At 42.1% G+C, this 26,229-nt stretch overlaps 1 protein-coding gene across 10 annotated transcripts in view; it reads left to right on the top strand.

The window, feature by feature from the left end:
• The window catches only part of ptprk (protein tyrosine phosphatase receptor type K), a 174,408-nt gene that overhangs the window by 144,408 nt on the left and 3,771 nt on the right, over nt 1-26,229 (top strand). For 4 of the 10 annotated variants that reach the window (XM_056765389.1, XM_056765386.1, XM_056765388.1 and 1 more), the window contains 12 exons: nt 2,710-2,894; nt 5,048-5,135; nt 5,462-5,601; nt 5,746-5,763; nt 6,111-6,147; nt 6,235-6,332; nt 9,987-10,103; nt 10,237-10,391; nt 11,681-11,816; nt 11,894-12,043; nt 12,119-12,292; nt 14,818-14,949. In XM_056765389.1, the coding sequence (XP_056621367.1) occupies nt 2,710-2,894; nt 5,048-5,135; nt 5,462-5,601; nt 5,746-5,763; nt 6,111-6,147; nt 6,235-6,332; nt 9,987-10,103; nt 10,237-10,391; nt 11,681-11,816; nt 11,894-12,043; nt 12,119-12,292; nt 14,818-14,949 (1,430 nt within the window). Of the gene's footprint in view, nt 1-1,992; nt 2,005-2,709; nt 2,895-5,047; nt 5,136-5,461; nt 5,602-5,745; nt 5,764-6,110; nt 6,148-6,234; nt 6,333-9,986; nt 10,104-10,236; nt 10,392-11,680; nt 11,817-11,893; nt 12,044-12,118; nt 12,293-14,817; nt 14,950-26,229 lie in introns of all 10 variants that reach the window. The other 6 variants (XM_056765384.1, XM_056765385.1, XM_056765382.1 and 3 more) reach the window with 3 other exon arrangements.

Here is a 26,229-nt window from a genome sequence, read left to right as displayed (position 1 = left end):
ACTAAAAGTAAGTCTTTGAGAACAGGTTTCTCAAGCCAGGTGGCGCATTAGACCAGGGGCTCATCTCCTGTTTCCAAAATGCATCACAAACTGCTTGGGAAAACTGTTCTACTATGATAATTGGTGATGAAAATTAAATTATGTTCAATAAGATGAACTTGTGTTTACTTCCGCATTAGCTAAGGGATGATTTGCGTTTAGGTGGTACTTGAGACTGGAAGAGCTCCTACAGTACATTTACATTTAGTCATTTAGCAGACGCTTTTATCCAAAGCGACTTACAAAGAGTGAGGGAGCAACAAGCGATATGTCATACAGGAGCCATAATACATTAGATCTCAATACAAAGTTACTGGTTTCAACTAAAGCTAGACCACTACCTGTTGAGAGAAAGTGTTTTTTTTAAACCAATTCCGCATTGCACAAGGTGCAAACAACCTTAGTCTTGTCGATGTTTCTATTGGGAAGCTTCTTAAAAATTAATATTCCCTGAAGCAAACCCGGCGGCTTCATAGCTGCATCCATGTAAGCACGTCACGTTTGATGCGGTAATTTCACAGTAACGTTATGTTGTGTTCAGACCAAACGTGAATGGCGTGTCAAGCGCGAGTGATTTATATGTTAATGCAAAGAGCCAATAGATCTACTTGCTGCGCGAATCGCGCGAATGAAGCCCTGGTTATGAGATGATGAGGCGGCTTCTGCTTCCGCGAATGACGCGAATCACGCGTGTTGAAAAATCTCGTTCTCGCCCCGTACAGTGCAGTTAAGCTGGTATACATCCGCGCTAAAATATCAAGGTAAAAGTCATCATAGCTTGCGTAGTATAGACCCAGCTCCCAACCCAACTTTGAGAATAGATTAACGGCGACATTTTTTTTATCGCGCGATAAGAGTCTCACTGCCGTTAACGGCCCACCACTAATTATATTATATTAACAATTTTTTTTAAAGAAAAATGACAAAGAAATATTTTTAGTGAATTGACTAATCCTTTTGGTGGTGGTCTCTGTTCATAACATTTACATTTATGCATTTTGCTGGCGCTTTTATCCAAAGCGACTTACATTGCTTTATAGTTTACATTTGTTTCTAAGTATGTGCACTCCCCTGGGATCAAACCAACAACCATGCGTTGTTAACACAATGCTCTCACAACAGAGCTACAGGAACACTAAAAATAATTAACCAATTATATATTCAGCCAGTTTTCACGAATACTCTTGAATAGACGCTTTCATCTTAACAACACAAACAAACGTTTCTGCGCATGCACTTTTGTGACCCCATCTTAACTTCCAAACAATAGAGTGCCTGTAGATTATTACTGATAACAATCAGAAGAAACCGAGGTAGATGGCTAAACTTGTCTCTCTAAAAAATTGTTTATTTAATCAAATAAACATACAACAAAATCCAACAAATAACAACACAATTAATATTAACATAAATTAAATAAATATAGTTCTATTATTGGACACCAAGCCAAACTCAAACCTGAAGTTAACTGGGGGTCAGGTCTGATGAAACGCTCTATACATCAGCTTTATTACACAAGTGAGATGTGTTGTGTTGTGTATTTCATGTGTTTATTTTGGCTAAAGTTGAAATCAGATTGAAGTATTAAAATTAACTGAATTGAGTTACATGAGGAACTTCATTACCCAGCATGCATCACTCGTTTGTTCATCCTTCACAATGTGTGTTATAAAGACATCTCCACAAACATTCACTTTTCTAACAACAGAGGATGATGATAACTGACACTCCTGTATTAGACTTATAATGTGAAATCAAACTGCATTGATGTTTGACATGCATTGATGAAACATGTGGATGACATCGACACACATTGTTTGTTGTACTGTAGTTGTGTTGTGTTGTGTGTGCGTGTGTGTGTGTGTGTCCCCCCCATCAGTTCTCATACAAAACCTGTGTGTTCACTAATGCTGAAAAACTAAACTCATCTTTTCTCTCTTGCTGCCCATCAAGTGCCCATTACTGGTGAGTGTGTGTAGGTGTAGAAGAACTATCAATACCAGATCAATATTGTGATATATCCATAAAAGTAATATCACCATAAGATGCAAGAAATTCATGTCAAAACTCAATTTTGTGCTTAAATCATTAATAACTATATATCGGCTATTGTAAAAAAACAAAAACTACAAAAAAGGATTTTCCAATTGTCACTGTCAGAAAATAGCCAGAGAAGGTGAGATGAACTTGGATGGTGAGGACAGTATCAGTCATAGAAGACAAACCCATCATCACATGAACACTTGTCAAGTTTGGGATGAGTCATGTTTAGTTATTGTTGTTTTGAGCTCAGTAACTTGTCATTTCTGTGTACGAGTAATGATACCCAAATGTATAAATGTGTGAAAATATTTACCGGCGATGGAATTTTTTTTATGTGATTTTCATATTCAGCACGTTAAACTTCATAAAGCAACAGTATAAATGAAAGCGAAACATAACTTTGTGACAAATTTGTGACAGTGTGTAGGAGTTGTATTTTGTCGGTGTTGTTGTGTATGAACAGAAATGAAGGCAGGTGGTTTGTTGAAGCACAGATATTACACTATGTCATCTGTTTATTAGTTGATGTGTTTCTCATGGCACACATGAGCTCTCGTCTGTACAGATTGTTGTTGTATTGAGAGAAAGTATATCTGTTAAGATGAAACGTTTGTGTCTGTGGCTCAGATGAGAACCAGACAGCCGCAGCGGAGAACAGCAGACTGCTGGATATCCCACGATACCACTGCGACGGCACTGAATCGCCCTATCAGACGGGTCAACTGCATCCCGCCATCCGTGTGGCCGACCTCCTGCAGCACATCAATCTCATGAAGACCTCCGACAGTTACGGCTTCAAAGAGGAGTATGAGGTTAGGATGTGAAGAATCATCTAGACACGTTCTCTCATGCTCACACTTGAGTTCAAGTCAAACCATGTGAATTCAAACAGAGTCCTGGAATATTCAATATCCTCATGTTGTCTGTGGTTCTTATGTATCACATTTTCATTAAAACATTTGTGTTTCTCTCTCTCACATTGGTTTTAAGGTTTGGAGTTAAAACACACACACACACATGCAGTCGCTGTGAAAAGTAAAAGCATGATTTGATGTACAAAGAGAGAAGCACAAGTGAAGAGATGTCTGTTAGATACGCTGAACACCTGTCAATCACTCCAGCATCACTTCTTCATGGTGACATTCACATGTCTGGTCTGGTTAGGGTGCCCACCCGTCCCGCGTAGCGCGTGCGCGCACAGCGTTTGAAGCCCAATTCATGCGTCCCGCAAATTGAGACCGTGTCACGCATAATCAATTCTTGCTCAAAAAAAAGTTGGTCGCTCTATATCCTCGAGCCCCAGACAGCCAAACGAACATTACTTGACAGTTCAGCACGCTACTGTTGCCACACCCACCCCTCAGTTGAACTGCTGACTAGGTTGTTCCGTTGTTGTTGTCATGACAGCGCGAGCACATGCACACACTAAGAAGGAACTTTTAGATGCGCGCTCCAATTTGAAAAATGGAGAAAGAGAGTCTGAGCCAGGGCCGATTCTAGGTTTTCAATATTAGGGGGGCTTAGCATCCAATGAGGATATATATATAGAGAGAGCCACACTCTAATCACCACATATTGTATACGTTACTAAAATAAATAATTAAGAAAGAATATGCAGAAAAGCATAAATACAAGTTATTGTTATTCAAATGAATATCACATTAATCGGTTAATCTGCAACATTTATATTTCAAAGTGACAACAACAACAACAGCCACAAATCCATAAAATAAAATGTCACAATCAACTGCTGAATCATTATTTAGTAAAAATAACTTAATATGTTTCCCTACCATTCATTCTGATGAGCACTAGCGCTGTCACTCTCTCTGCATGACTGTGTGTTCATCTATTACCTCCACAATATGTTTTCAATTAATGATAAAAATACTGAAGCGTCTGAAAAACGATATTGAGCTTCTGTACACTTTTATTTCCTCTGAACTCAGAACATTGAATAACACTGCCGCACCGGGCTGATCTACAGTAACTCTTATCTGCTCGTCCTCTTTCCGGAGCTGTCAAAACTACCGTCGACTCTCTATAACTATAGCACATCATCATTAATGACACTTTCTGTGCGCTACAATATCATCTTAATCGTCGAGGTATGCCATCATTGGTTTTTAGTGCTTTCATTTTGCTTGAGGTAACGTTGACAAATAGTTAACGAGGGGTGAACGCACATAAAACTTTTAAACAGTGAATGGGAAAGGGTCATGTATCGCTTCCACATCATATTAAGATGCATTTATAACAAAGAATGGCAAAAATGCAGATGTCATGTTAATGAACACACCTTATAAAGTTACTCTGCTAATGACGTTAACTCCAATGTGCTGACGTGTGTGGACTGAAGAATGCGCTAAATAACGCAGCCTAACGCCGTTTTCATAATAAGAGTTTTAAAGGGGGGTATAAAGCGATCTCGAATTCTTGTACAGATTACATTACACACAATATTTTAGGGCGGACTGAGCTAGAACTTTAGGGGGGCTTTAGCTCCCCTAAAAGGGTCTCGCAACGCCACTGGTCTGAGCCATTAATTAAAAAGAGAAGGTGTGGGTACAAGAAAGACTGGGAAAATTAAATAGCTAAAGTAAATCGTAAGTGGAAGTGCATTTGTCAATTCATTGAATGTTCAAAATATTGTGAATCTTTATTTAAAAAAAATATACATTGGGTGGCCTATTCATGAGCATACATCAGCAATTACACATGTTTAGGGGAATAGGGCATTATTAATATACCATGTAAGGTGCTATGTGCTAGAAATGGCTAAACCACTATCTGTGAGTCTGTCCGGGGAGTGGGGGCACCGCCGCGCCAGCCAGTGTCCCACATTATCCCTCAGAAACATACCCCCTGTCCCCCCTTGGGCTTATTAGCAGGTGGTCACCCTAGGTCTGGTCTCTACATGAGCATCTATTCTACCGTCTAATATTCTCTTGTTTTCTCTCTCCAGAGCTTTTTTGAGGGTCAATCCGCCTCCTGGGACACAGCAAAGAAAGAGCACAATCGCACAAAGAATCGCTATGGAAACATCATCGCATGTAAGATAATATGATCAGAGATTCTGTCATCCAGTCGGACTGACCGAAGGTCTCACACGAGAACATTTTGGTTTGATATCAGTTCTTTAGATTTAGCTGTTATCGTCAGTATATTGAAGGACTTTTCCGTGTAAGATGAGGGAAATGAACACGCCATATGGGTGTGAAGAAAAATGAGACATTTTTGAGTGAAAAGCTGTGGTAAAAGGTTTGATGTGGACATGGAATATGGCCCATACGAAGAAGCTTCTCTTGCCCTGTTTGGAGAACGGTTAGCTTTAGCTAACATTGTTTTTCTTGTGGTTGTGTTTCCGTGCGGCGTGCAGACGATCACTCTCGAGTTATCCTGCAGCCAATGGAAGACGACCCCTCGTCCGACTACATAAATGCCAACTACATTGATGTAAGTGGAGATGCCTCCTCCTCCTCCATTGGCGAACGTGTGAGAAACGTCTCTCCCTCCCTCGTATGTGAGGTCTTTTCTGCATGCCTTTGTCTCAACTATACACTATTTGAAGCTTTTCTTTTCTTGCTGTTGGAGGTGCTTGCTGACTCACTGACATGTGTTGTGCTCTCTCTCACTCTAACGCCGTTGGTTTTGGGGCGGTAGATTTGGCTGTACAGGGATGTAAGTATCGCTGTAGGGCTTTTAAACACCCCCAGCACACCCTCCCACCGCACCGATGCCCTCACGCTCATCTGCATGAACACACACACATTGATTCTGTTGCTTTCAGTCTGCTCATGGTGCATGTGAACATCTCTGCACTCCATGTAATGCTCATCATCGGCTCTTTATGTTATCGTGCTGGGGGGGGGTGATGTCCGTGTGGAGTTCAGATGACAAATAAGAAAAATAACCCTGAGGATTAGATACACATAATCAAACACGTGTTCCTCTTATATTGTGCTGCTGATCCAACGGATGGATGATGATGTCATCATGCTGTGTGTGGTGTTGTGTTTCTCCTGCAGGGATATCAAAGGCCCAGTCATTACATCGCAACTCAAGGTACAGAAGAAGAAGAAATGAATGAGTGAACGCCCGTCTGTGTCAAACAGAGAAGTAAAGCGTGTCTCCGTCTGCCTCTTTCTCCAGGTCCCGTTCATGAGACCGTCTACGATTTCTGGAGGATGATCTGGCAGGAGCAGTCCGCTTGTATCGTCATGGTAACCAACCTTGTGGAGGTGGGCCGGGTATGTCACTATATTGCCTGCTGATGTTTGTGGGGCCATTTTTGATTTCCTCATGTTGTGTTGTGTGACCTGAAGGCCCCCTGCCTGACAAACCTTTTGAAGAGTGAGTGACAGCTGACGTTAATCTCACCGGAAACCTTTAGGAACCATCTGGGACATATTTCACCCGCACAGGAATAAACACACAGTATCTGTGCTCTGTGAAACGAAAATAAAACCTATTTGCATTTAAGCATGACTAAATGATTTCCATGATGATGAAGATCTTGATTGATCACATTTCGGTCCACAAACACACACTCTCTAAACAAACACACACACACACACACACACACATGTTTGCACAGCTATCTTTATGAGGACATATATTGACGCAACACAATCTCTAGCCCCTTTACCCTAACCATCAGAAGTGAGTACCTGACCCTAACACTCACCCTAAACCTCATTATAACCTAAACCTGATTATAATCTAAACCTGATTATAACCCAAACCTGATTATAACCTAAACCTGATTATAACCCAAACCTGATTATAACCTAAACCTGATTATAACCCAAACCTGATTATAACCTAAACCTGATTATAAGCTAAACCTGATTATAACCTAAACCTGATTATAACCTAAACCTGATTATAACCTAAACCTGATTATAACCCAAACCTGATTATAACCCAAACCTGATTATAACCTAAACCTGATTATAACCCAAACCTGATTATAACCTAAACCTGATTATAACCTAAACCTGATTATAACCTAAACCTGATTATAACCTAAACCTGATTATAACCCAAACCTGATTATAACCCAAACCTGATTATAACCTAAACCTGATTTTAACCTAAACCTGATTATAACCTAAACCTGATTATAACCTAAACCTGATTATAACCTAAACCTGATTATAACCCAAACCTGATTATAACCTAAACCTGATTATAACCTAAACCTGATTATAACCTAAACCTGATTATAACCTAAACCTGATTATAATCTAAACCTGATTATAAACTAAACCTGATTATAACCCAAACCTGATTATAACCTAAACCTGATTATAACCTGATTATAACCTAAACCTGATTATAATCTAAACCTGATTATAACCTAAACCTGATTATAATCTAAACCTGATTATAACCTAAACCTGATTATAACCTAAACCTGATTATAATCTAAACCTGATTATAACCTAAACCTGATTATAACCCAAACCTGATTATAACCTAAACCTGATTATAACCTTAACCTGATTATAACCTAAACCTGATTATAATCTAAACCTGATTATAATCTAAACCTGATTATAACCTAAACCTGATTATAACCTTAACCTGATTATAATCTAAACCTGATTATAACCTAAACCTGATTATAACCTAAACCTGATTATAACCTAAACCTGATTATAACCTAAACCTGATTATAACCCAAACCTGATTATAACCCAAACCTGATTATAACCTAAACCTGATTTTAACCTAAACCTGATTATAACCTAAACCTGATTATAACCTAAACCTGATTATAACCCAAACCTGATTATAACCTAAACCTGATTATAACCTAAACCTGATTATAACCTAAACCTGATTATAATCTAAACCTGATTATAAACTAAACCTGATTATAACCCAAACCTGATTATAACCTAAACCTGATTATAACCTGATTATAACCTAAACCTGATTATAATCTAAACCTGATTATAACCTAAACCTGATTATAATCTAAACCTGATTATAACCTAAACCTGATTATAACCTAAACCTGATTATAATCTAAACCTGATTATAACCTAAACCTGATTATAACCCAAACCTGATTATAACCTAAACCTGATTATAACCTTAACCTGATTATAACCTAAACCTGATTATAATCTAAACCTGATTATAATCTAAACCTGATTATAACCTAAACCTGATTATAACCTTAACCTGATTATAATCTAAACCTGATTATAACCTAAACCTGATTATAACCTAAACTTGATTATAACCCAAACCTGATTATAACCCAAACCTGATTATAACCCAAACCTGATTATAACCTTAACCTGATTATAACCCAAACCTGATTATAACCCAAACCTGATTATAACATTAACCTGATTATAACCTAAACCTGATTATAACCTAAACCTGATTATAACCCAAACCTGATTATTACCTAAACCTGATTATAACCTAAACCTGATTATAACCTAAACCTGATTATAATCTAAACCTGATTATAATCTAAACCTGATTATAACCTAAACCTGATTATAACCTTAACCTGATTATAATCTAAACCTGATTATAACCTAAACCTGATTATAACCTAAACTTGATTATAACCCAAACCTGATTATAACCCAAACCTGATTATAACCCAAACCTGATTATAACCTTAACCTGATTATAACCCAAACCTGATTATAACCCAAACCTGATTATAACATTAACCTGATTATAACCTAAACCTGATTATAACCTAAACCTGATTATAACCTAAACCTGATTATTACCTAAACCTGATTATAACCTAAACCTGATTATAACCTAAACCTGATTATAATCTAAACCTGATTATAATCTAAACCTGATTATAACCTAAACCTGATTATAATCTAAACCTGATTATAACCTAAACCTGATTATAACCTAAACTTGATTATAACCCAAACCTGATTATAACCCAAACCTGATTATAACCTTAACCTGATTATAACCTTAACCTGATTATAACCCAAACCTGATTATAACCCAAACCTGATTATAACCTAAACCTGATTATAACCTAAACCTGATTATAACCTAAACCTGATTATAACCTAAACCTGATTATAACCTAAACCTGATTATAACCTAAACCTGATTATAACCTAAACCTGATTATAACCTAAACCTGATTATAACCTGAACCTGATTATAACCTAAACCTGATTATAACCTGAACCCTAAAACCAGGTCTTGACCCTCAAACAGCCCTTTAAAGGGGTCTCAGAAAGTGAGGACCGGCCAAAATGTCCTCACTTTACTCTCTTAGTCCTCACTCTGCTGGTCTAAAACACAGACTGGTCCTCATAAAGATAGATGTACAAATACACACACACACGTACACGCATATGCTGTCTCTCTGGACACACACACACACACACTCTCTGCAGACACATATACATCATAAATACTGATACTTTTTTCTCACACATTAATCTTTAGGGAATATGAATGAATAATATTTCTAATATTGGTCATTGTAAAAGAGTCGAATTATATTTATTTCACGGTAATATTGTTTATCTGACTTTGATCCGATTCACTCAGTGACACACGAGAAACACTTCTCAAAGGGTTCAGGCATGTTCACGTGTGTGTGTGTCTGTGTGTTTTTATTCATGTTTTGTGCATGTTTGTGGATATTTTGTTAGTTTTTGTCATGTTGTGCATGTAGATTGACCTCACAGCTGTCTGTGTAATGACAGATCTTATGAGACAAAAGCTTTACAGTAAATACATCACAATCATAAAGGAGAGAAAATAGAAGAAGCTGGAATCATGAAGCAGACGGCTGTGATTCAGCATGTGATTGTAATGTTTGTATGATTGTGTGTCATGAGCACGTACAGTAAGAGCGCTTGTGTTGGTTTCTTCTTCTCGTGAAGGTGAAATGTTATAAATACTGGCCAGACGATATGGAAGTTTATGGAGACTTTAAAGTGACGTTCGTGGAGGTCGAGCCGCTTGCAGAATACGTTGTCAGAACTTTTACTCTAGAACGGGTGAGACCAACTTTAAAATCATGACTCTTGTTTCATTTTCTTCATGTGTAAACAAGTGTTTATAGAGTGATATCTTACAGAACTTCAGTAGAAACACAGTGTTGTTTTGTGGTGTTTTTATGGACATTCACAGAGAGGATTCAATGAGGTCAGAGAGGTGAAGCAGTTTCATTTCACCGGCTGGCCGGATCATGGAGTGCCGTATCACGCCACCGGACTCTTGTCATTTATACGACGAGTGAAGATTTCCAATCCACCCACGGCAGGACCCATCGTCGTCCACTGCAGGTACTCCAACACAAACTCTACACATCGCGTTCAAGCAGAAAACCCAGCTGACAGACATTAACACACTGATCATGTGATGAACGCTGTGTGCTATACTCAACACTGCTGACATTATGTACCTTTGTGAAGAGGAAGAACATTATATAAAACATGGAAAGCTTTCATCGCATCCCCTCAGTCTTCACGTGTCTGAGATGCTGTAGAAGAGAATGCGTGTCATGGCTTCATGATGTCATTTCCTGTTTTAGGGTGCATGTGAATGGTGTTTTTAATCTTCACACAAGCATCCACATCTGACAGTATTGGCCAGAGTCTCACTTCTGACCTCTTGATCTGTCACAGACGTGTAAAAGACAATCATTGTGCATCAGCAGCTGTGTGTCAGTGTGTGTGTGTGCCACAAGAACAGGATGTGGTTTATCTGCATCTCTGCATGCACTGAACAATACCATGATGCAGCTTTCTCTTCCTTTCAATTGCTTGACTATCACTTCTCATGCTGCTGCTGACTTTCTCTTCTTATAATAATAAACGTTATTTTATATATCGCCTTTCAATGATTCTTCCCAAAGCGCTTTACTTAAAAGAATCCACATTAAAAGAGAAACAAGAAAACAAGAATAAACAAAAAGATTAAAAGTAAAACAACAATCTGTAAGAAAACAAAACAATGAAGTCTACAAATGTGTGTGTTAAGAGAAGCTTCAAAAGCACCAGAGTTGAAGCTCTCTGATTTCATAAGGAAGGAAGAGTTTAGCCGATCACCTGATCGTGGAGCCAGACTCTTGCTGTGGAAACTTTGAGTTCAGATAAGTAGTGAGATGCCAAACCATGTTAATGTAAGCAGAAGAACTTCATCATCTATACCAAACCTGAGAGGGAGCCAATGTAGGGACTCCAGAATAGGAGCGAAGTGCTCTCTATAGTTCTTCTGCTTGTCAGGATTCTCGCAGCAGAATTTTTAATGTACAGGATAATGCAATGTAAGTGGCTTAGGATAAAAGCATCTGCCAAATGCATAAAGAAATGTAAATGTAGAAAATCTGTTCTGCTGACATTCAGTCTGGCTGGTGTATTTGGCTTGAGATCCCACATTTTCATGTTCATAAGAAACTAAAGTTACAGGAATGATGCTCCATCTGGAGTTTAGATGTAGAGAAACAGAGCTGTGAGATCAACATCTTCAGTCTCTTCTGACTGTAAGCAGAGTTTGGTCTGGTGAATTATAATCATGATGTGATGAAAGATGGTCATGTGACTGGAGCGTCTTCTTCTGGTGTTTCTGTAAGTGCGGGAGCCGGCCGGACAGGATGTTACATCGTCATTGACATCATGTTGGACATGGCAGAGAGAGAGGGCGTCGTGGACATTTACAACTGCGTTAAAGCTCTGCGCTCCAGACGAATCAACATGGTTCAGACTGAGGTGCGTGTGTACGCTCACACCTCTCACTTCACCTGTGTACTTTATGATGGTGACCAAAGTTTTCTTCTGCGTTTCAGGAGCAGTACATTTTCATCCACGACGCCATCCTGGAGGCGTGTTTGTGCGGTGAGACCGCCATCCCCGTGTGCGAGTTCAAAGCCACGTACTATGACATGATCCGCATTGACTCGCAGAGCAACTCCTCACACCTCAAAGATGAATTTCAGGTAAAACACCAGGCGGTGTTTGAGAGAATTCTCCTCCTGACGTCTCAGTTCTTTAACAACATGTTTCCTGCGCAGACGCTGAACTCTGTGACCCCACAGCCTCAACCTGAAGACTGCAGCATCGCTCTTCTTCCTCGCAATCACGACAAGAACCGCTTCATGGACAACCTTCCCCCCGATCGCTGCCTGCCGTTCCTCATCACCATCGACGGAGAGAGCAGCAACTACATCAACGCGGCTCTGATGGATGTGAGTTGATTTATAAACTCTCTGTCTCTCTGTGCGACACGCGATCTGTTCCACAACCAAGAGATCGGTAACAACGATCCCAGAATGCATTGCCACAGGCTTGCTCATAAATGGCAGATGTTGACCAAATTGAAGAGGAATTGTCAGGTCAATGCACTGCACACAGTTTTGTTGTGTTTGTAGAGTCATTGGTTTGGTGTGAAGCACAGTCACTGCTCCAGATGCAGTCTGTCTACATCTCATTGGCTGTTGGAACAGAGCTACAGAAAGCTAGAGACAAATCCAGCTGTCCAGTCCTTTCACGGACAAATGTTAGAGATGGACACTTTAACTTCATCATGATATACAGAATTCATGAATTCTTCTGAATGGCTGCATGTGGTGCTAAATTTCTTTCCTTTGGCTTCACAAAAACAAGTGCAAAGTATTTCTAGTGTTGTTATTATTATTTTTAGTGGAAAGGGCGAGGTAAGTGTAACTGTGAATCTGTTGCTATTTAAACTGTAGATTTTCTCATATATACTTAACCATGTCTCTCAAAAATGAAAATTCTGTTCTTATTTCTCAACTTCACGTTATTCCAAACACAGAGATGCTCATCATACGGCTTTGTTTGTTGATATTTTATTTGCAAGTAGCCTGATGTTTTCTTACGTCATTTTGTTTTGTGTGAGAAACATCTCGGTCACGTATGTAACCTCAGTTCCCTAATGGAGGGAAACGAGACGTTGTGTCGAACCGACAGAATGGGGAGCGATAGGAGAACCTATCATCTCTGATTGTACTTTTAAAAGGCCAATGAAGTTGGCAAATAACATGGCAAGCCAGTCTCCTTACCGTCCATATGGGTATAAAAGGAAGATGGCGTCTCATTCATTTACCTTTTTGGGCTGAGGAACCTGAGAGGCATTCTCAGTCATTGCAGCGGCCAGCGAAGCGTTGTGGTTAGAAGGACACAACGTCTCGTTCCCTCCATCAGGGAAGTGAGGTTACGTACGCAACCAAACTTTCCCTTTCTTGTCGGCCTCTCAACGTTGTGTCGAACCGACAGAATTGGGTTCCAGCCAAGCAACACTGACTGGCCTTGGCGAGTGACAAGTGTGCGTAGCCGCGAATCGCTTAACCTTCCAGTGGTGTAGTAAAGCATCAATTGTGTAAATCACGACAAGAGGCTCTTACTAACTACAGTACAGGCGGTGGCCTTTGCTACTCTAGGAGCGAGATAGCCGCCTGACACCGTAAGGAACACTGGGAAGCGCTACCCCCTAGCCTGAGGGGGGAACGCTACGGAGCCCACATCTGGTGTAGGGAGATCATACGTGGAATACCTGCACGGTCTCACCAGTGGGGAGATCTCAAGTGAGTAGTAGTGCGGAGCCCCAACCAGGGGTAAACACAGAAACGGTGGAGTCCAACGAGGGGAGGTCACAGGTTCGATGACAGGGGAATGAGGAAACATCAGACGGGACTACTAGTGGAGCACTAACGTGCCGGTGTGCTAAGCTTTCCAGGGAACTCGACTCTGAAGCCAATGTTGAAGCGGTCTCATATGCATCAAGTCGAGCGGCACGACTGCCGTCACGGATGCCATATGCCCCAGGAGCCCCTGAAAATGTCAGTGTCAGACAGCTAGCATTGACTGGGCGCACTAGCAGGAAGGAGCTCTCACGCTGTCATGGTAACAGAGTCTAGTTCCATACCGAGATAAGAGGTGTTCTGCGCAGCGGAGAGCTTGCTCTTGTCCCAGTTGACCTGTAGACCCAATCGGTTGGGGTGCCAGAGCACAAGGTCCCTGTGCGTACACAACAGATCTCATCTCGCAAGTGAGCCAAGATAAGCCAGTAGAGCATACTCACACCCTGCTCCCTGAAGGAAGCGAGAGCAGCCACCGCGACCTTGGCAAAGGCACAGGAAGACAGGGCCAGACGTGTTTGGAACGGTGTTGGTGAGTAAACGAGGACAGAGTTTTCAATAGGTCAGTGCAGTGGAGAATGTGTAGTGTAGCTTCTCATTCATTCATCTCCCAGAGGTCTTGAGTTTGTAATGTACTGAATGGGCTGTTTCTCCTTTTGATCATATCGTTTGAATTACACTTGATGACTCTGGGAGATGATGTGGGATATAAGAGAAAGAATCAGTATTGCCGTCGCAGCAGTTGTGATTTTTGAGGGTCATTTTAAATCGCTTTTCTTTTTCACTTCACAAACTCTTGGACTTTTTTTAACCAAGCCGTCAGAAGAATACCAGGTAATTTCTGATTCAGTTCTACCTCTGTTAGACTGGATTTGTCTTGTGGCTTCAGTGGTATCAGCTCTTCTCTATACTGGGTCTGCTCAAGCATGCCAACACAACTGAATGCATTCTTTCACATAGCTACATTACACATACAGTTCTCGTTCTTGGTGGCTGTGGTCTTTGCATGGTCAAACACACGCCGATCATCCTGAGAGTTTTTTTTTTTTGGTTTTGTTAACTTTTTGATGGAACAGTGTGTTGTGAAGAACGTGATGTTGTGTGTTGTGCAGAGCTACAGGCAGCCCGCCGCCTTCATTGTGACCCAACATCCGTTACCCAACACTGTCAAAGACTTCTGGAGACTGGTGTATGACTACGGCTGCACTTCCCTCGTCATGCTGAACGAGATCGACCTGACTCAGGTGAGACATACTCACAAGCCTTTGATTTACTTCTGCATGGAGACGGTTTATTTCGGCTTTTTACGATCTGTTCAATTTTGTAAGTGTATGTTCCTGTTAACCAGTGGGTTACTGTGTTTATGTGTGACTGGTGTGTTCAGGTCTTCATGTGTGACTGGTGTTCAGGTGTAAATGTGTGACTGGTGTGTTCAGGTGTTAATGTGTGACTGGTGTGTTCTGGTGTTTATGTGTGACTGGTGTGTTCAGGTGTTTATGTGTGACTGGTGTGTTCAGGTGTTAATGTGTGACTGGTGTGTTCTGGTGTTTATGTGTGACTGGTGTGTTCAGGTGTTAATGTGTGACTGGTGTGTTCAGGTGTTAATGTGTGACTGGTGTGTTCAGGTGTTAATGTGTGACTGGTGTTCAGGTTTAAATGTGTGACTGGTGTGTTCAGGTGTTAATGTGTGACTGGTGTGTTCTGGTGTTTATGTGTGACTGGTGTGTTCAGCTGTTAATGTGTGACTGGTGTGTTCAGGTGTTTATGTGTGACTGGTGTGTTCAGGTGTTTATGTGTGACTGGTGTGTTCAGACTGGTGTGTTGGTGTTTATGTGTGACTGGTTTGTTCAGGTGTTTATGTGTGACTGGTGTGTTCAGGTGTTTATGTGTGACTGGTGTGTTCAGACTGGTGTGTTGGTGTTTATGTGTGACTGGTGTGTTCAGGTGTTAATGTGTGACTGGTGTGTTCAGGTGTTAATGTGTGACTGGTGTGTTCAGGTGTTTATGTGTGACTGGTGTGTTCAGGTGTTTATGTGTGACTGGTGTGTTCTGGTGTTTATGTGTGACTGGTGTGTTTAGCTGTTAATGTGTGACTGGTGTGTTCAGGTGTTTATGTGTGACTGGTGTGTTCAGTTGTGTTCGGGTGTTTATGTGTGACTGGTGTGTTCAGGTGTTTATGTGTGACTGGTGTGTTCAGGTGTTAATGTGTGACTGGTGTGTTCAGGTGTTAATGTGTGACTGGTGTGTTCAGGTGTTTATGTGTGACTGGTGTGTTCAGGTGTTAATGTGTGACTGGTGTGTTCAGGTGTTAATGTGTGACTGGTGTGTTCAGGTGTTTATGTTTGACTGGTGTGTTCAGGTGTTTATGTGTGACTGGTGTGTTCAGGTGTTAATGTGTGACTGGTGTGTTCAGGTGTTTATGTTTGACTGGTGTGTCAGGTGTTAATGTGTGACTGGTGTGTTCAGCTGTTAATGTGTGACTGGTGTGTTCAGGTGTTAATGTGTGACTGGTGTGTTCAGGTGTTTATGTGTGACTGGTGTGTTCAGGTGTTAATGTGTGACTGGTGTATTCAGGTGTTTATGTGTGACTGGTGTGTTCGGGTGTTTATGTGTGACTGGTGTGTTCAGGTGTTTATGTGTGACTGGTGTGTTCAGGTGTTAATGTGTGACTGGTGTGTTCAGGTGTTAATGTGTGACTGGTGTGTTCAGGTGTTAATGTGTGACTGGTGTGTTCAGGTGTTTATGTTTGACTGGTGTGTTCAGGTGTTAATGTGTGACTGGTGTGTTCAGGCGTTAATGTGTGACTGGTGTTCAGGTGTAAATGTGTGACTGGTGTGTTCAGGTGTTAATGTGTGACTGGTGTGTTCAGGTGTTAATGTGTGACTGGTGTGTTCAGCTGTTAATGTGTGACTGGTGTTCAGGTGTAAATGTGTGACTGGTGTGTTCAGGTGTTAATGTGTGACTGGTGTGTTCAGGTGTTTATGTGTGACTGGTGTGTTCAGGTGTTTATGTGTGACTGGTGTGTTCAGGTGTTAATGTGTGACTGGTGTGTTCTGGTGTTTATGTGTGACTGGTGTGTTCAGCTGTTAATGTGTGACTGGTGTGTTCAGGTGTTTATGTGTGACTGGTGTGTTCAGACTGGTGTGTTGGTGTTTATGTGTGACTGGTGTGTTCAAGTGTTTATGTGTGACTGGTGTGTTCAGGTGTTTATGTGTGACTGGTGTGTTCAGACTGGTGTGTTGGTGTTAATGTGTGACTGGTGTGTTCAGGTGTTAATGTGTGACTGGTGTGTTCAGGTGTTTATGTGTGACTGGTGTGTTCAGGTGTTAATGTGTGACTGGTGTGTTCAGGTGTTAATGTGTGACTGGTGTGTTCAGGTGTTAATGTGTGACTGGTGTGTTTCAGGTGTTAATGTGTGACTGGTGTGTTCAGGTGTTAATGTGTGACTGGTGTGTTCAGGTGTTAATGTGTGACTGGTGTGTTCAGGTGTTAATGTGTGACTGGTGTGTTCAGGTGTTAATGTGTGACTGGTGTGTTCAGCTGTTAATGTGTGACTGGTGTGTTCAGGTGTTAATGTGTGACTGGTGTGTTCAGGTGTTTATGTGTGACTGGTGTGTTCAGCTGTTAATGTGTGACTGGTGTGTTCAGGTGTTTATGTGTGACTGGTGTGTTAATGTGTGCTGGTGTGTTCAGGTGTTTATGTGTGACTGGTGTGTTCAGGTGTTTATGTGTGACTGGTGTGTTCAGGTGTTAATGTGTGACTGGTGTGTTCAGGTGTTAATGTGTGACTGGTGTGTTCAGGTGTTTATGTGTGACTGGTGTGTTCAGGTGTTAATGTGTGACTGGTGTGTTCAGGTGTTAATGTGTGACTGGTGTGTTCAGGTGTTAATGTGTGACTGGTGTGTTCAGGTGTTAATGTGTGACTGGTGTGTTCAGGTGTTAATGTGTGACTGGTGTGTTCAGGTGTTTATGTTTGACTGGTGTGTCAGGTGTTAATGTGTGACTGGTGTGTTCAGGCTGTTAATGTGTGACTGGTGTGTTCAGGTGTTAATGTGTGACTGGTGTGTTCAGGTGTTAATGTGTGACTGGTGTGTTCAGGTGTTAATGTGTGACTGGTGTGTTCAGGTGTTAATGTGTGACTGGTGTGTTCAGGTGTTTAATGTGTGACTGGTGTGTTCAGGTGTTTATGTGTGACTGGTGTGTTCAGGTGTTTATGTGTGACTGGTGTGTTCAGGTGTTAATGTGTGACTGGTGTGTTCAGGTGTTAATGTGTGACTGGTGTGTTCAGGTGTTAATGTGTGATGGTGTGTTCAGGTGTTTATGTTTGACTGGTGTGTTCAGGTGTTAATGTGTGACTGGTGTGTTCAGGCGTTAATGTGTGACTGGTGTTCAGGTGATAATGTGTGACTGGTGTGTTCAGGTGTTAATGTGTGACTGGTGTGTTCAGGTGTTAATGTGTGACTGGTGTGTTCAGGTGTTAATGTGTGACTGGTGTGTTCAGGTGTTAATGTGTGACTGGTGTGTTCAGGTGTTTATGTGTGACTGGGGTGTTCAGGTGTTAATGTGTGACTGGTGTGTTCAAGTGTTATGTGTGACTGTGTGTTCAGGTGTTAATGTGTGACTGGTGTGTTCAGGTGTTAATGTGTGACTGGTGTGTTCAGGTGTTAATGTGTGACTGGTGTGTTGGTGTTTATGTGTGACTGGTGTGTTCAGGTGTTAATGTGTGACTGGTGTGTTCAGGTGTTTATGTGTGACTGGTGTGTTCAGCTGTTAATGTGTGACTGGTGTGTTCAGGTGTTTATGTGTGACTGGTGTGTTCAGGTGTTAATGTGTGCTGGTGTGTTAGGTGTTTATGTGTGACTGGTGTGTTCAGGTGTTTATGTGTGACTGGTGTGTTCAGCTGGTGTGTTATGTGTGACTGGTGTGTTCAGGTGTTAATGTGTGACTGGTGGTCAGGTGTTAATGTGTGACTGGTGTGTTCAGGTGTTAATGTGTGACTGGTGTGTTCAGGTGTTAATGTGTGACTGGTGTGTTCAGGTGTTAATGTGTGACTGGTGTGTTCAGGTGTTAATGTGTGACTGGTGTGTTCAGGTGTTAATGTGTGACTGGTGTGTTCAGGTGTTAATGTGTGACTGGTGTGTTCAGGTGTTAATGTGTGACTGGTGTGTTCAGGTGTTAATGTGTGACTGGTGTGTTCAGCTGTTAATGTGTGACTGGTGTGTTCAGGTGTTAATGTGTGACTGGTGTGTTCAGGTGTTTATGTGTGACTGGTGTGTTTAGCTGTTAATGTGTGACTGGTGTGTTCAGGTGTTTATGTGTGACTGGTGTGTTCAGTTGTGTTCGGGTGTTTATGTGTGACTGGTGTGTTCAGGTGTTTATGTGTGACTGGTGTGTTCAGGTGTTAATGTGTGACTGGTGTGTTCAGGTGTTAATGTGTGACTGGTGTGTTCAGGTGTTTATGTGTGACTGGTGTGTTCAGGTGTTAATGTGTGACTGGTGTGTTCAGGTGTTAATGTGTGACTGGTGTGTTCAGGTGTTTATGTTTGACTGGTGTGTTCAGGTGTTTATGTGTGACTGGTGTGTTCAGGTGTTAATGTGTGACTGGTGTGTTCAGGTGTTTATGTTTGACTGGTGTGTCAGGTGTTAATGTGTGACTGGTGTGTTCAGCTGTTAATGTGTGACTGGTGTGTTCAGGTGTTAATGTGTGACTGGTGTGTTCAGGTGTTTATGTGTGACTGGTGTGTTCAGGTGTTAATGTGTGACTGGTGTATTCAGGTGTTTATGTGTGACTGGTGTGTTCGGTGTTTATGTGTGACTGGTGTGTTCAGGTGTTTATGTGTGACTGGTGTGTTCAGGTGTTAATGTGTGACTGGTGTGTTCAGGTGTTAATGTGTGACTGGTGTGTTCAGGTGTTAATGTGTGACTGGTGTGTTCAGGTGTTTATGTTTGACTGGTGTGTTCAGGTGTTAATGTGTGACTGGTGTGTTCAGGCGTTAATGTGTGACTGGTGTTCAGGTGTAATGTGTGACTGGTGTGTTCAGGTGTTAATGTGTGACTGGTGTGTTCAGGTGTTAATGTGTGACTGGTGTGTTCAGGTGTTAATGTGTGACTGGTGTGTTCAGGTGTTAATGTGTGACTGGTGTGTTCAGGTGTTAATGTGTGACTGGTGTGTTCAGGTGTTAAGGTGTGACTGGTGTGTTGGTGTTAATGTGTGACTGGTGTGTTCAGGTGTTAATGTGTGACTGGTGTGTTCTGGTGTTTATGTGTGACTGGTGTGTTCAGCTGTTAATGTGTGACTGGTGTGTTCAGGTGTTTATGTGTGACTGGTGTGTTCAGACTGGTGTGTTGGTGTTTATGTGTGACTGGTGTGTTCAGGTGTTTATGTGTGACTGGTGTGTTCAGGTGTTTATGTGTGACTGGTGTGTTCAGACTGGTGTTGGTGTTATGTGTGACTGGTGTGTTCAGGTGTTAATGTGTGACTGGTGTGTTCAGGTGTTAATGTGTGACTGGTGTGTTCAGGTGTTAATGTGTGACTGGTGTGTTCAGGTGTTAATGTGTGACTGGTGTGTTCAGGTGTTAATGTGTGACTGGTGTGTTCAGGTGTTAATGTGTGACTGGTGTGTTCAGGTGTTAATGTGTGACTGGTGTGTTCAGGTGTTTATGTGTGACTGGTGTGTTCAGGTGTTAATGTGTGACTGGTGTGTTCAGGTGTTAATGTGTGACTGGTGTGTTCAGCTGTTAATGTGTGACTGGTGTGTTCAGGTGTTAATGTGTGACTGGTGTGTTCAGGTGTTAATGTGTGACTGGTGTGTTCAGGTGTTAATGTGTGACTGGTGTGTTCAGGTGTTAATGTGTGACTGGTGTGTTCAGGTGTTTATGTGTGACTGGTGTGTTCAGGTGTTAATGTGTGACTGGTGTGTTCAGGTGTTAATGTGTGACTGGTGTGTTCAGGTGTTTATGTTTGACTGGTGTGTTCAGGTGTTAATGTGTGACTGGTGTGTTCAGGCGTTAATGTGTGACTGGTGTTCAGGTGTAAATGTGTGACTGGTGTGTTCAGGTGTTAATGTGTGACTGGTGTGTTCAGGTGTTAATGTGTGACTGGTGTGTTCAGGTGTTAATGTGTGACTGGTGTGTTCAGGTGTTAATGTGTGACTGGTGTGTTCAGGTGTTTATGTTTGACTGGTGTGTTCAGGTGTTAATGTGTGACTGGTGTGTTCAGGCGTTAATGTGTGACTGGTGTTCAGGTGTAAATGTGTGACTGGTGTGTTCGGTGTTAATGTGTGACTGGTGTGTTCGGGTGTTAATGTATGACTGGTGTGTTCAGGTGTTAATGTGTTAATGTGTGACTGGTGTGTTCAGGTGTTAATGTGTGACTGGTGTGTTCAGGTGTTAATGTGTGACTGGTGTGTTCAGGTGTTTATGTGTGACTGGTGTGTTCAGGTGTTAATGTGTGACTGGTGTGTTCAGGTGTTAATGTGTGACTGGTGTGTTCAGGTGTTTATGTTTGACTGGTGTGTTCAGGTGTTAATGTGTGACTGGTGTGTTCAGGTGTTAATGTGTGACTGGTGTGTTCAGGTGTTAATGTGTGACTGGTGTGTTCAGGTGTTAATGTGTGACTGGTGTGTTCAGGTGTTTATGTGTGACTGGTGTGTTCAGGTGTTAATGTGTGACTGGTGTGTTCAGGTGTTAATGTGTGACTGGTGTGTTCAGGTGTTTATGTTTGACTGGTGTGTTCAGGTGTTAATGTGTGACTGGTGTGTTCAGGCGTTAATGTGTGACTGGTGTTCAGGTGTAAATGTGTGACTGGTGTGTTCAGGTGTTAATGTGTGACTGGTGTGTTCAGGGTGTGTTCAGGTGTTAATGTGTGACTGGTGTGTTGGTGTTAATGTGTGACTGGTGTGTTCAGGTGTTAATGTGTGACTGGTGTGTTCTGGTGTTTATGTGTGACTGGTGTGTTCAGCTGTTAATGTGTGACTGGTGTGTTCAGGTGTTTATGTGTGACTGGTGTGTTCAGACTGGTGTGTTGGTGTTTATGTGTGACTGGTGTGTTCAGGTGTTTATGTGTGACTGGTGTGTTCAGGTGTTTATGTGTGACTGGTGTGTTCAGACTGGTGTGTTGGTGTTAATGTGTGACTGGTGTGTTCAGGTGTTAATGTGTGACTGGTGTGTTCAGGTGTTAATGTGTGACTGGTGTGTTCAGGTGTTTATGTGTGACTGGTGTGTTCAGGTGTTTATGTGTGACTGGTGTGTTCAGGTGTTTATGTGTGACTGGTGTGTTCAGGTGTTAATGTGTGACTGGTGTTCAGGTGTAAATGTGTGACTGGTGTGTTCAGGTGTTAATGTGTGACTGGTGTGTTCAGGTGTTAATGTGTGACTGGTGTGTTCAGCTGTTAATGTGTGACTGGTGTTCAGGTGTTAATGTGTGACTGGTGTGTTCAGGTGTTAATGTGTGACTGGTGTGTTCAGGTGTTTATGTGTGACTGGTGTGTTCAGGTGTTTATGTGTGACTGGTGTGTTCAGGTGTTAATGTGTGACTGGTGTGTTCTGGTGTTTATGTGTGACTGGTGTGTTCAGGTGTTAATGTGTGACTGGTGTGTTCAGGTGTTAATGTGTGACTGGTGTGTTCAGGTGTTAATGTGTGACTGGTGTGTTCAGGTGTTAATGTGTGACTGGTGTGTTCAGGTGTTAATGTGTGACTGTGTGTTCAGGTGTTAATGTGTGACTGGTGTGTTCAGTGTTAATGTGTGACTGGTGTGTTCAGGTGTTTATGTGTGACTGGTGTGTTCAGGTGTTAATGTGTGACTGGTGTGTTCAGGTGTTAATGTGTGACTGGTGTGTTCAGACTGGTGTGTTGGTGTTTATGTGTGACTGGTGTGTTCAGGTGTTAATGTGTGACTGGTGTGTTCAGGTGTTTATGTGTGACTGGTGTGTTCAGACTGGTGTGTTGGTGTTTATGTGTGACTGGTGTGTTCAGGTGTTTATGTGTGACTGGTGTGTTCAGGTGTTTATGTGTGACTGGTGTGTTCAGGTGTTAATGTGTGACTGGTGTGTTCAGGTGTTAATGTGTGACTGGTGTGTTCAGGTGTTAATGTGTGACTGGTGTGTTCAGGTGTTAATGTGTGACTGGTGTGTTCAGGTGTTAATGTGTGACTGGTGTGTTCAGGTGTTAATGTGTGACTGGTGTGTTCAGGTGTTAATGTGTGACTGGTGTGTCAGGTGTTAATGTGTGACTGGTGTGTTCAGGTGTTAATGTGTGACTGGTGTGTTCAGGTGTTAATGTGTGACTGGTGTGTTCAGGTGTTAATGTGTGACTGGTGTGTTCAGGTGTTAATGTGTGACTGGTGTGTTCAGGTGTTAATGTGTGACTGGTGTGTTCAGGTGTTAATGTGTGACTGGTGTGTTCAGGTGTTAATGTGTGACTGGTGTGTTCAGGTGTTAATGTGTGACTGGTGTGTTCAGGTGTTAATGTGTGACTGGTGTGTTCAGGTGTTAATGTGTGACTGGTGTGTTCAGGTGTTAATGTGTGACTGGTGTGTTCAGGTGTAATGTGTGACTGGTGTGTTCAGGTGTTAATGTGTGACTGGTGTGTTCAGGTGTTAATGTGTGACTGGTGTGTTCAGGTGTTAATGACTGGTTCAGTGTAATGTGACTGGTGGTTCAGGTGTTTATGTGTGACTGGTGTGTTCAGGTGTTAATGTGTGACTGGTGTGTTCAGGTGTTAATGTGTGACTGGTGTGTTCAGGTGTTAATGTGTGACTGGTGTGTTCAGGTGTTAATGTGTGACTGGTGTGTTCAGGTGTTAATGTGTGACTGGTGTGTTCAGGTGTTAATGTGTGACTGGTGTGTTCAGGTGTTAATGTGTGACTGGTGTGTTCAGGTGTTATGTGTGACTGGTGTGTTCAGGTGTTAATGTGTGACTGGTGTGTTCAGGTGTTAATGTGTGACTGGTGTGTTCAGGTGTTAATGTGTGACTGGTGTGTTCAGGTGTTTATGTTTGACTGGTGTGTTCAGGTGTTAATGTGTGACTGGTGTGTTCAGGCGTTAATGTGTGACTGGGTGTTCAGGTGTTAATGTGTGACTGGTGTGTTCAGGTGTTAATGTGTGACTGGTGTGTTCAGGTGTTAATGTGTGACTGGTGTGTTCAGGTGTTAATGTGTGACTGGTGTGTTCAGGTGTTAATGTGTGACTGGTGTGTTCAGGTGTTAATGTGTGACTGGTGTGTTCAGGTGTTAATGTGTGACTGGTGTGTTAGGTGTTAATGTGTGACTGGTGTGTTCAGGTGTTAATGTGTGACTGGTGTGTTCTGGTGTTTATGTGTGACTGGTGTGTTCAGGTGTTAATGTGTGACTGGTGTGTTCAGGTGTTTATGTGTGACTGGTGTGTTCAGACTGTGTTTATGTGTGACTGGTGTGTTCAGGTGTTAATGTGTGACTGGTGTGTTCAGGTGTTAATGTGTGACTGGTGTGTTCAGGTGTTTATGTGTGACTGGTGTGTTCAGGTGTTTATGTGTGACTGGTGTGTTCAGGTGTTTATGTGTGACTGGTGTGTTCAGGTGTTAATGTGTGACTGGTGTGTTCAGGTGTTTATGTGTGACTGGTGTGTTCGGGTGTTTATGTGTGACAGGTGTGTTCAGTTGTGTTCGGGTGTTAATGTGTGACTAGTGTGTTCAGGTGTTTATGTGTGACTGGTGTGTTCAGGTGTTAATGTGTGACTGGTGTGTTCAGGTGTTTATGTGTGACTGGTGTGTTCTGGTGTTTATGTGTGACTGGAGTGTTCAGGTGTTAATGTGTGAATGATGTGTTCAGGTGTTAATGTGTGACTGGTGTGTTCTGGTGTTTATGTGTGACTGGTGTGTTCAGGTGTTAATGTGTGACTGGAGTGTTCAGGTGTTAATGTGTGACTGGTGTGTTCAGGTGTTAATGTGTGACTGGTGTGTTCGGGTGTTAATGTGTGACTGGTGTGTTCAGGTGTTAATGTGTGACTGGTGTGTTCTGGTGTTAATGTGTGACTGGTGTGTTCAGGTGTTAATGTGTTAATGTGTGACTGGTGTGTTCGGGTGTTAATGTGTGACTGGTGTGTTCGGGTGTTAATGTGTGACTGGTGTGTTCTGGTGTTTATGTGTGACTGGTGTGTTCAGGTGTTAATGTGTGACTGGTGTGTTCAGGTGTTAATGTGTGACTGGTGTGTTCAGGTGTTAATGTGTGACTGGTGTGTTCTGGTGTTTATGTGTGACTGGTGTGTTCAGGTGTTAATGTGTGACTGGTGTGTTCAGGTGTTAATGTGTGACTGGTGTGTTCTGGTGTTTATGTGTGACTGGTGTGTTCAGGTGTTTATGTGTGACTGGTGTGTTCAGGTGTTAATGTGTGACTGGTGTGTTCAGGTGTTAATGTGTGACTGGTGTGTTCTGGTGTTTATGTGTGACTGGAGTGTTCAGGTGTTAATGTGTGACTGGTGTGTTCAGGTGTTAATGTGTGACTGGTGTGTTCAGGTGTTAATGTGTGACTGGTGTGTTCTGGTGTTTATGTGTGACTGGAGTGTTCAGGTGTTAATGTGTGACTGGTGTGTTCAGGTGTTTATGTGTGACTGGTGTGTTCGGGTGTTTATGTGTGACAGGTGTGTTCAGTTGTGTTCGGGTGTTAATGTGTGACTGGTGTGTTCAGTTGTGTTCGGGTGTTAATGTGTGACTGGTGTGTTCAGGTGTTTATTTGTGACTGGTGTGTTCAGGTGTTAATGTGTGACTGGTGTGTTCAGGTGTTAATGTGTGACTGGTGTGTTCAGGTGTTTATGTGTGACTGGTGTGTTCAGGTGTTTATGTGTGACTGGTGTGTTCAGGTGTTTATGTGTGACTGGTGTGTTCAGGTGTTTATGTGTGACTGGTGTGTTCAGACTGGTGTGTTGGTGTTAATGTGTGACTGGTGTGTTCAGGTGTTAATGTGTGACTGGTGTGTTCAGGTGTTAATGTGTGACTGGTGTGTTCAGGTGTTTATGTGTGACTGGTGTGTTCAGGTGTTAATGTGTGACTGGTGTGTTCAGGTGTTAATGTGTGACTGGTGTGTTCAGGTGTTTATGTTTGACTGGTGTGTTCAGGTGTTAATGTGTGACTGGTGTGTTCAGGTGTTAATGTGTGACTGGTGTGTTCAGGTGTTAATGTGTGACTGGTGTGTTCTGGTGTTTATGTGTGACTGGTGTGTTCAGGTGTTAATGTGTGACTGGTGTGTTCAGGTGTTAATGTGTGACTGGTGTGTTCTGGTGTTTATGTGTGACTGGTGTGTTCAGGTGTTTATGTGTGACTGGTGTGTTCAGGTGTTAATGTGTGACTGGTGTGTTCAGGTGTTAATGTGTGACTGGTGTGTTCAGGTGTTAATGTGTGACTGGTGTGTTCTGGTGTTTATGTGTGACTGGAGTGTTCAGGTGTTAATGTGTGACTGGTGTGTTCAGGTGTTAATGTGTGACTGGTGTGTTCAGGTGTTAATGTGTGACTGGTGTGTTCTGGTGTTTATGTGTGACTGGAGTGTTCAGGTGTT

Source organism: Triplophysa dalaica, chromosome 13, assembly GCF_015846415.1.
Source record: "Triplophysa dalaica isolate WHDGS20190420 chromosome 13, ASM1584641v1, whole genome shotgun sequence".
Taxonomy (NCBI): domain Eukaryota; kingdom Metazoa; phylum Chordata; class Actinopteri; order Cypriniformes; family Nemacheilidae; genus Triplophysa; species Triplophysa dalaica.
The sequence above is the reverse complement of the archived record's forward strand: the minus strand, read 5'-3'. Positions and strand labels throughout refer to the sequence as shown.